Source organism: Ictidomys tridecemlineatus, chromosome 16 (genome assembly GCF_052094955.1).
Source record: "Ictidomys tridecemlineatus isolate mIctTri1 chromosome 16, mIctTri1.hap1, whole genome shotgun sequence".
NCBI classification, from domain to species: Eukaryota; Metazoa; Chordata; class Mammalia; order Rodentia; family Sciuridae; genus Ictidomys; species Ictidomys tridecemlineatus.
In genome coordinates, this window is record NC_135492.1 from 2,915,960 (window position 1) to 2,927,694 (window position 11,735).

At 31.6% G+C, this 11,735-nt stretch overlaps 1 protein-coding gene across 1 annotated transcript; it reads left to right on the plus strand.

The window, feature by feature from the left end:
• Positions 1-7,822: 7,822 nt before the first annotated feature.
• On the plus strand, positions 7,823-10,911 carry LOC144371417 (uncharacterized). The gene is given in 1 exon segment (XM_078033739.1): positions 7,823-10,911. A coding segment is annotated over 1 exon segment (1,983 nt). The 3' UTR covers positions 9,806-10,911.
• Positions 10,912-11,735: the final 824 nt, after the last annotated feature.

Below are 11,735 nucleotides of genomic sequence, written 5' to 3' on the forward strand. Positions count from 1 at the left end.
TTGAACACTTATATTAATCCTTTTTAAAGTGACTCTTCAAAAATTTTTTTGTTTTTCTTTTGCATTTTGTTGTATTTCTTCTTTTTATAAGTGTTTGATTATATGTGAGCAAATTAGGGTATTTTTACCTTGTCAGTTTTGGAGCTTTTAATGTAATCATTTGATAAATACATTTTTTTGTATTGATATTTTGTAATTCATAAGTTTAAGTCTATTACATTGTATAATTTTGAAAAAAAACAAAAAAAACTTTTTTTTTCTTTTTTGATATTAGTGATTCAACCAAAGTGTCTTAATGCTGAGAATATTCTCAGCTGTGTTTTAAATTTAATTTCCAGATGGGGTTCGATAAATTTCTTTAGTTGGCCTTATATTTTGAACTTCATGCCTTAGAATTGAGAATAGTATATATTTCAGGTGTGCACCACCATATGAGCCCTATCTTTTGTATGTAAATTTTGAGCTTTGTACTTTCTTATATATTTCAGTATTATTTATTAATAACTTATATTCAGCATTTAATGTGTCGAACTATGTTGTTATGTTTTATGAGTGAAGGGATAAAATAGCATTTTATTATCACACTCTTTCCCCAATATCCTAGCATGTTTTAAGGGTTTTGTTGGTGGTGTTTTCTGTAGTTGCACCATTTATTTTATTATGAGTTTACCCTGATTGATTTTACTTCATAACATCAATTGTGTGGCATCATGGTATTTTGGTCAGCAGTAGACTTTATGTACAACCATGGATCTAGCAAATATCTTAGCCATGTACTAGTCTATACCATCTAGATTCTGTCATTGCACTCAGAGAATTGGAAAATTGCAGAAAATTCTTAGGATAAATTTTCCAGAGTGTATTTCCATAAAGTGAGAAATCATTATATAGGCCTATATTTGCAATTATATACTGTATAATTGATACAATTTTTACTTATTGAATTTTCAAATTTGCTAATGGTTTTTTAATTGTATCTGCTTTTTAAAAAAATTGTACTGAAGATTGAACCCAGGGGTGCTTAACAATAAAGCCACATCCTCAGTCTTTTTAAAAATATTTTATTTAGAGACAGAGTATTGCTGAGTTGCTAAATTCCTCACTAAGTTGCTCAATACAATATATATAAGACAATATTATATATAATAATGTCTTAGAATTTATGATCCTTATTTCTTATCCTCCTCAGTCACTGGAACTACACTTATCCATCACTAGACTGGGCTCATTTGCTTTTTAAAAGCACCAACATTGATACTGGTAACTCTGTGTTATGTTTATCTTTAATAGCTTCTATCTTTAATAACTTTTTATTGGGATGGATGATTTGATAATAAGTTCTTGTCATTTTGTGGCTTACTACATTTTTTGTATGTTTTATTTTCACCTTAGGTATAGATGAATTCCAATTTTTCCAGCTGTATGGAGGTCTAAGTGAAACATAATAATCTGTATGGATATTGTTAAAGAAATGGAACCACAATTTTATGCAGTTTTTTGACTGCACTGTATATGCCCAAAGGACATAAAATCAGCATACTACATTGACACAGCCACATTAATGTTTATAGCAGCACAATTCACAATAGCTAAGTTATAAACCCAACCATGCAATGATGAATGGGTCCATTCAATGATGACAGGATAAAAAAAAAAAACTGTGCTTACGTACACAATAAACTATGAATCGGCCATAAGGAAGAATGACTTTATGAAATTTGCCAGGAAATGGATGAATCTGGAGATATTATGCTAAGTAAAACATACCATTTCTTTAAAACAAAAAGTTGAAAGTTATTGCTGATATGTGAAATCTATAGCTCATAAAGTGGGGAAGGGTAAGAAAAGATCAGTAGATTGTACAATGGTAAACAAAAAAAAAATAAATAAGTGATTAAATAGGACAAGGATAGAAATATAAAAGATATATATCTGCAAGTGAATCCTACCATTGTAGCCACCAACAAGAACAGGATTTTTAATAGGATAAGATATATCCCATGCTTACATAATCCCATAAAAATCGATTTTACTGTCAGGTAGAACTAGAAAGAACCAATAAAATTTTTAAAAAAATTATATTTGTTTCAAGAGCTATAAGTATATTCTATTATAAATATCATACAATATAAACATCGGTCAAAGTTTATATATAAAATTTTGTATGTTAAAAAATGTTAAAATTATAAAAAGGAAAATTCAAACAGTATTGTTGTTGCTATTTTTATATTAATAACATACCTAAAAACCATAAAATGTTTGAAATTAAATAAACTAATAAATATTTCCATTAAGTGGTCTGTCTACCTTGTTACATTTCAGAATTTTTTTATACCATTGATATTAGAATCACTAGAGACCTCACTACACATTCTGAATAGCCAGCTCTATCAGAGAAATAACAAATAAGATCCTACACATTAGTAAATCTCTCATTAGTGGTTGCACAATTAAAATTTGAGGATTACCTTTCTTAATTACCATGATTTTCTCATCCGAAAAATATGTATAATTTAGATCAAGATATAAAAAATTACAAAATATATATTTTTTGTGATAATGCCTGAGTTTTATATTGTGTTTCATAAATGTGGAGTATTTATATTTTTTGAACTTAATTCACTTTTTATGCAGAAGTAGATAATAGTATTATTGTGTTCCAAAACACTACCTACATGATAGTCTACTAACTCTAATTTCTACTGTAATTACATTAAAGACTGTGCAAATATTCCTGTATTCAATGTGTTATTTATTTACATATTCTTATTTTAGGAAATGTTAACATTTATGGATATAGCCATTGATTTTACTGAAGAGGAGTGGGAATGCCTTCAGCCTGCTCAGAAAAATTTATATAGAGATGTGATGCTAGAGAACTATAGAAACTTTGCCTTCCTGGGTAAGTATAATTTCCCTTTAAAATTATTAATTACTAATTATTATTTAATTTACTTCTGTTGCAGATTATATTCTGGGAACTTCTCTATAAAAATGAGTTTTAGATTTGTGTTTCAAAGAAAAAGGGAATTTTTAGTACAGATATTTTACTATATCTCTCTTTCTCTCTCTCTCTCTCTCTCTCTCTCTCTCTCTCTATATATATATATATATATATATATATATATATATATATATATATATATATATAATTTTTCTCTTTAACCTAACTCTTTCTTGGTTTGTTACACATCCTTCACTTTAGATAAGTAGTACCTAGTATAATTTAGTGATTAAACTAATGTAGACTAGACATAGCAGGGGACAAAGTTGAGTCATTCAAATGTCAAGGAGAAAACCAAACTGAAAAATGTTGAAAGAGTAGTTATCCAGCAGAAAAAATTTTCAGAAGCTTAGGTTTATTTATTTTGATTGCAATCATTTAACACATACTGCCCTATATTTATCATATTTTCAAATCTATTGTTGTTCTCTGTTTTTTTCTTTAGAGATGTCCCAGTTTATTCAGATTAACCATCAAAATTTACCTTTTGTTGTTAGGGCCAGCATGATCTGTTTCAAATCTTCTTGTGAGAAAACCTTTTAAAGAGCAAACAGAAGAGGGAGACACACACACAGTGAAAAGGAAAAAAAAAACTGGCCACCCCTCTTAACAGCTGCACATATAATACCCCGAAATTACATAGCTTCTGATACCATGACTACATGCTCACCCAGTGTTTCTTTAACCCCAAGTGCTATCTAACCAAGATTAGGTACAGTTAATACAAATAAAGAGCCCCTTCTCCCTAATGAAATTACCACAGAAACTAGATAGTACACCTGTAGAGTTGTCTTAATAGCTTCAGGGAGAAACTGCTGGGCATTACAATTGTGGGACTCAGGGTGCCAGTTACAATCACCCCCAAACTTTTCTGTCTATTCCAAGGCCAGAATACTTAATACCTTCCCTCTTTTTTAAGGCCTTTTGAATAAATAATATTACTTATCTCCTTAATGCTGGTGGGGGCAAAAAATAGGGCAGGCATAGACAAGAGCAAGTTCCAACATCAGTAAACATCCACCTATGAATATTTTTCACCCAGATAAAATTGAGTAAACATGAATTTAACCAATCCAAAAATTCCAAAATCCATCATCTTGTTGAACTTTATTAATGATATTTTTGAGGTAATTTAAGTCTTTTGAAATAAAATTACTATTATAACTTAAATTGAAGAAACACATGGTATTAAACTTCTGATATACTTTATGATGCAACAATAACAGACAATCAATTTCAGCATGATTGTCAAGTATAGCTTTACAATGTAGTTTTTGTTCTTCATTAAGCATATTTACATCCATTGAGGCATGATTAGTACTGTTTATGATAGCATAGGCGAGTTTTATAGTAGTTTTATAAGCTGGTAGAGCTAGTCCAGGTAAATCCACCAAGGAGAATGTCAAAACGTTAAATTCTGCCTTAGAGAGAAGTTTCACTGAATGATCAGAGGTTTTATCAAGAGGAATAGATCTTTTATGAATAAATTGCACAGGATGGTGACTTATTATATACTATGTGGATGGTAAGGACACATTCTGCTAAGACAACACAGAATATCATGAGATATTTTTGCAGGTGTATCACAATTTTATGCAAGTGAATCAAGATATTGTAATGGGTTCTAGAAGTCCAGGATCTGGCAGTACTGAATTTCCCAGAGCTGGTGTACAAAAACAGAGCAAAATTGTTATTAAGACCAAAGCATTTACAGAGTTTTGTGTGAGTTTAGCAATCAAAGCAGTAACACAGTTATCTAGATTATATTCTAACTCCATTTTATCCAACACCTGTTGAGCTGAGGCTGTTAATGGTTTTTATCTCCCCAAGTAACCAAAATTCAAGTATCTTTGGGTCCTCTTTTATTGTTTCTCTTATTTTGAGGAGAATAATTATTCTCTTGTTTGGATGAACTCTTAGCTTCCAGGGTTAAATGAAACTTAGAAGTCAGCATGTGAAGTCCATGATGAACATTTATAACTGCTATTTTTCAAGCATGAAGCTAGAGTCTAAACAGGACATGTTGGCATAAGTGTAGCAGTCTATGCTTTTCCCCACATGATCAAAGGCAAAGGATCTTGTCATGCTGGTCAGGTGGAACCTCATATATTACATAATTTTATTGGTAATATCGGTTTGAGAATAAAATGTCTATTCAATGCAGATGACCAATTTTGAGTATTAACTTTATGTTGTATATTGAGCACCTTAACTGTAAATAAAACAATATTCAATGCATATTGATATAAGAGAAGGTAGATCTTTGTATGTTTCTGTATTAAAAGGCAAGTATTAGGATACAATTTGCTCACTCAACAAAAGCTTGTCCAAAAGAATTATGAGAAATTTCATGATTTAATACTATATCTCATTGATTAAAAATTGTGCAAAATGATGAAATGTAAAGGCAGGAGCATTATCCATCTTTAATCAAATAGGGCCTCTAGGAGCAGATCATGCTTGGTTTCTTTCCATGCTCTCTGCTGGAAGTGACTTGACATTTTTTTTTTTAGATTCAATTCTGTTAGTAAATTTTTTTTGTTTTGTGTTTTGCAATAATGCACTACTAATCATAAATATTTTGAAGTGAATAAATCATTATACTTCTACTTTATAATTTTTTTACATTTTTTAATTTTTTCTTTTAATTAGTGATTTAATTTCTGGATCTTTTTTTATTGTGGCATGCTGGGATTCTTTTCACACTTCATATACATATATATATGAAGAGAGAGAGAGAGAGAGAGAGAGAGAGAGAGAGAGAGGAGAGAGAATGAGAGAGAGAGAGAGTCTTTGCCTATAATATCAACCCTACGCAAAACACACTGTGTGTGTGTGTATATATATATATATTTCCCACTTCCGTTTATATATCCTATTGATTTTTAATTTTTACAGTATTTTACAAGTTGCTTGTCTTAGACTTGGTACTGGTTGATAAGTCTCTTCCATATTTGTAGAATTTCAAATTTGCACACTAGAAATGCCCCTCTTATTTTTCTTAAAGAATTGTTCACATAAACATTGTGCTCATTGAAGTTAATATTTTTCAATTTCACTCTCTAAACATTTTTTAAATAGTTATTTAGTGTTCTTTGAGTAATTCATAACTGTCAGTATCCTAATGTTAAATTCTTCATGTTTTATTTTTCTTTTTTGTCACTTGGATTTAGCCCATGCTTCTCTTTGTTCATATTTGCTGTACTATTTTTTATTTGTTCAATAAAGGAGCCATCAGTAGATTATATCGTCCATTTTCGAGAAAAAAGTATAAAAACTTTTAAATAAAAAGAAATAGGCAAGAACAGTGCTGCATCCTTGTAATATTTGCTAATTGGGAGGCCATGTGAAAGTACTTTATGTTTGAGAGAAGTCACAGAAATTTAGAAACACCATGGCTCAAACAATTTAAAAAAGACATGTGTTGTAGTCCGTGATATAGAACTTTTGGGTTAATCTCAAGCATTACACATGAAACATTAAAAGTTGGATGACTTAAAGATCCAGAATTGCCAGTACTAAATATGTATCCATAAATAATTAAATCAGAAAATTGAAGAGATACCTCGGCTTTTGCGTTTAGTGACAATATTTTTCTCAGTATTAAAGCTAGAGACTCATTTTGTGTGCCCATTAATGTCAAAGGTTTAAAAATATGTACTTATATACTATTATTATTTTGTTATATAATATTTTGTCTCTTAAAGTGTTATAAGAAATATATGTAGGACTTTGAGTTAAGTGAAAGGTGGCAGGCAGATATTAAATTGTAGGAGCTTTTAATTCAAAATGTGGAAGTCAGAAATTTAATGAGCAAACTTTTGCTCAGCAGGTACTGTGTTTTATGTAGGGTAGATACTATAGGGTTGATATATAAAATATTTTTTTATTTTATTGAGTATAATAGGGTCAGAGTTTTATTTTACCACATAGTGAGTGTATTATGTTCTTCATAAATACTAGTAGAAGGAATACAATACCTTGTAAGAAAAAAATTGATAATTTATATGAAATAATAATTTTGTTAATTCATTCTATTTAGTCATTTTCCTTGTATATATAGTATAAAGTACAATGATATATTTATAAATAAACAAAGTTGTATTTGACAATAAAGGGAATTCTCATATCACACAAATGTAATAATATAAAAATCAATTTTTATACTTGATTTTCATGTGTTGAATTCATCCAAATATTATGGCCATCATCTATACAAGATTTTTATAGTCTTTTAAAATGTATTTATGAAAAATTTTATAGATATATATGTGTATATTTCTTAGTAAACTTTTTGTTCATATTTCTTTTTAAGAGTCCATTGCCTCTTTTCCTTGTTGAATATTTATGGTATTATCATTCAAAATCTGCTAGATATTTTCATGTCTCTATGTCATGGAACTCAAAAAACATATTTTGGACACTCTTTAAAAAAAACAGAAATGTTTCTATATGTTTTAGATTTCTCTTATTCTACTGACAGTGAAGGTAGATGGTAGATATTTCCTAAATACACACTACTATCTTATGAAGGACAAACGCTATTAATGATACTTTTCTACACTTAATTATATTACTCTTTTTAATGATGTTCTCCTCTTGGATACTGTGGTCTCTACAAAAATTTGGATAATATTCTCAAGGTAATTTTTTCTGTACATTTTTATTGAAGTAATATATTTTTTTTATTTATGATGACTGTGGATTTACAAGTCTGCTACACTCCTGATGTACTTATTTTACCTTAATTTCACGTTATGTATTAAAAATATATTTATGCCAGTCTAATAGGTATTTTATTTTATTTTTTTTTCAGTCATGACTCTTAATCATACCCAAGAATATTCACCAGAAAAGGGCCTAAAAAATAGATTTCATGAAGTGTTAATTGCAAAATATAAAAGTTGTGATCTTAACTATTTACCACAAAAGAAAATATGGAAAACTACAAGTGAGAGTGAACACAAGAAATCATATACAAAATCAGGCCTTGTTCACCACCAGAGAAAGTATACTGGAGAGAAGCCCTACAAATGTACAGAATGTGGCAAAGCTTTTCATCACAAATCACACCTTATTTGCCACAGTAGAAATCACACTGAAAAGAAGCCCTACAAATGTACAGCATGTTGCAAAGCTTTTGGTGACAAATCAAGCCTTATTCACCACAACAGAACTCACACTGGAGAGAAGCCCTACAAATGTAAAGAATGTGCCAAAGCTTTTGGTCAAAAATCAGTCCTTATTCACCACAGGAAAACTCACACTGGAGAGAAGCCCTACACGTGCAATGATTGTGGCAAAGCTTTTGGTCAAAAATCAGTCCTTATTTGCCACAACAGAACTCACACTGGAGAGAAGCCATACACATGCAAAGATTGTGGCAAAGTTTTTGGTCAAAAATCAAACCTTATTTGCCACAGCAGAACACACACTGGAGAGAAGCCCTACAAATGTACAGAATGTGGCAAAACTTTTGGTCAAATATCACATCTTATTTGCCACAGGAGAACACACACTGGAGAGAAGCCCTACACATGCAAACATTGTGGCAGAGCTTTTGGTCAAAAATCATACCTTATTTGCCACAGCAGAACACACACTGGAGAGAAGCCCTACAAATGTACAGAATGTGGCAAAACTTTTGGTCACAAATCACATCTTATTTGCCACAGCAGAACTCACACTGGAGAGAAGACCTACAAATGTACAGAATGTGCCAAAGCTTTTGGTGAAAAATCAAGCCTTATTCGCCACAGTAGAACTCACACTGGAGAGAAGCCATACAAATGTATAGATTGTGACAAGGCTTTTGGTCAAAAATCAGTCCTTATTTACCACAGCAGAATTCACACTGGAGAGAAGCCCTACAAATGTAAAGATTGTGGCAAGGCTTTTGGTAAAAAATCAGACCTTATTTACCACATCAGAACTCACACTGGAGAGAAACCCTACAAATGTAAAGATTGTGGCAAGGCTTTTGGTAAAAAATCAGACCTTATTTACCACATCAGAACTCACACTGGAGAGAAGCCCTACAAATGTAAAGAATGTGCCAAAGCTTTTAGTAAAAAAGCAGACCTTATTCGCCACAACAGAACTCACACTGGAGAGAAGCCCTACAAATGTACAGAATGTGGCAAAGCTATTGGTGAAAAATCAAGCCTTATTCGCCACAACAGAATTCACACTGGAGAGAAGCCCTACACATGCAAAGATTGTGGCAAAGCTTTTGGTCGAAAATCAGACCTTATTTGCCACAGGAGAACTCACACTGGAGAGAAGCCCTACAAATGTACATAATGTGGCAAAACTTTTGGTCACAAATCACATCTTATTTGCCACAACAGAACACACACTGGAGAGAAGCCCTACAAATGTAAAGAATGTGGCAAGGCTTTTGGTAAAAAATCAGACCTTATTTACCACATCAGAACTCACACTGGAGAGAAGCCCTACAAATGTAAAGATTGTGGCAAGGCTTTTGGTAAAAAATCAGACCTTATTTATCACATCAGAATTCACACTGGAGAGAAGCCCTACAAATGTAAAGAATGTGCCAAATCTTTTAGTAAAAAAGCAGACCTTATTCGCCACAGCAGAACACACACCGGAGAGAAGTCCTACAAATGTAAAATTTGTGGCAAATCCTTTGGTCGAAAATCATACCTTATTTGCCACAGAAGAACTCACACTAGAGAGAAGCCCTACAAATGTACAGAATGTGGCAAACCTTTGGGTCAAAAATCACATCTTCTTTGCCACAGCAGAACACACTGGAGAGAAGTCCTACAAAAGTAAAGATTTTGGCAAAGCTTTTGGTCAAAAATCATACCTTATTTGCCACAGCAGAACACACATTGGAGAGAAGCCGTACACATGCAAAGATTGTGGCAAAGTTTTTGGTCAAATATCATACCTTATTTGCCACAGCAGAACACACACTGGAGAGAAGCCCTACAAATGTACAAAATGTGGCAAAGCTTTTGGTCAAAAATCACATCTTATTTGCCACAGCAGAACACACACTGGAGAGAAGCCGTACACATGCAAAGATTGTGGGAAAGTTTTTGGTCAAAAATCATACATTATTTGCCACAGCAGAACACACACTGGAGAGAAGCCCTACAAATGTACAGAATGTGGCAAAGCTTTTGGTGAAAAATCAAGCCTTATTCGCCACAGAAGAACACACACTGGAAAGAAGCCCTACAGATGTAAAAAATGTGGCAAAGCTTTTGGTCAAAAAATAGACCTTATTCATGACAGCAGAATTCACTGGAGAGAAGCCCTTCAAACGTAACGAATGTGGCAAAGCTTTTACTCAAAAAACAGGCTTTATTTGCCACAGAAGATCTCACACCGGAGAGAAGCCTTACAAATATAAAGAATGTGGCAACTCCTTCAGTCAAAATAGTACCTTATTTGCCACAACAGAACTCACACTGCAGAGAAGCCTCACAAACGCAAAGTGTGTGACAAAGTTTTTACTCAAATATTTCACCTTATTTGCCACAGGGGCATTTACATTGGAGAGAAGCATTACAAATATAAGGAATGTGGCAAAGCTTTTAGCAATAAAAGAGGCCTAATTCATCACAATAGAACACACTCTGGAGAAAAGCCATACAAATGCAAATAATGTGGAAAAGCTTTTAATAAAAAATAAAACTTTACTCACCACAGCACAAGACATCCTGGTGAATGTGAAATGTGAATAAAGTGATAATACTTTTAAAGAAAGACTAAACCTTGAGGCTGGGGTTGTTGTTCAGTGGTAGAGTGCTATCCTCGCATGTTTGAAATTCTGGGTTTGATTCTCAATACCACATAAAAATAAATAAGTGAAATAAAGGTATTTTGTCCAACTACAAATAAAAAATAAACATTAAAAATGAAAGACTAAACCTTATTAACAACTGAATTTATACAAAGTATTTTAAGTGATAACATCATGAATGGTTTTGTTAGTTTTTATTTTTTTTGGTTCTAAATTCTAAAATTTATGCATTTGTGAATTAAAGTATTCACTTTTAGTTGTGTATAAAAAGTATTTATAAAGCAACTAAGTTCATTACAATAATTGTGAATTTTTACAGCTACTTTATGTTTCTACTAGATAGTATAGTCTTGAAAAAATTGCAAAAACAGGTTAAGAACAAAAAAGTAAAATTTTTACATATGAATAAAAAGGGTATTTTTTTTTTACTTTTGTAACTTCCAAAAATGCTTGTAGTTTTTTCAAACATAAATTTTGCATTTCAATTCTAATGAAAATTATGACTTTAAAAAAATCTTACAGAAATATTTTATAGAAACATTGTAAGATAATTATCATATATTTAACATCAAAATAGATTTTGATCAGATTCACCTGTTGTTAACATTTGCTTTATCACTTGCTCTCTGGTGTCTTTCTCTTCTCCTCTGAACTATGTTAGCAGAAGTTACCTACATGCTGTCCCCTTACTTCTAAGCATACAATGTATATTTCACAAAGATATCCCATATATTCACAGAACAGCTATCAACTTCGAGAAATTTCACTTTCACATAGTACTTTATAGTCTGAATCTCAATTTTGTCATTTGTGTTAAAAGTCATCTTTATATATACTGAAAATTAGGATGCTGCCTTTAATCCTTCAGGAATATTAAAATAAAAACAGTCATATGAAACTTTCTGTGATAAACATAGTGAAGATGTGGAAGATGTCATCCATGATATTCCA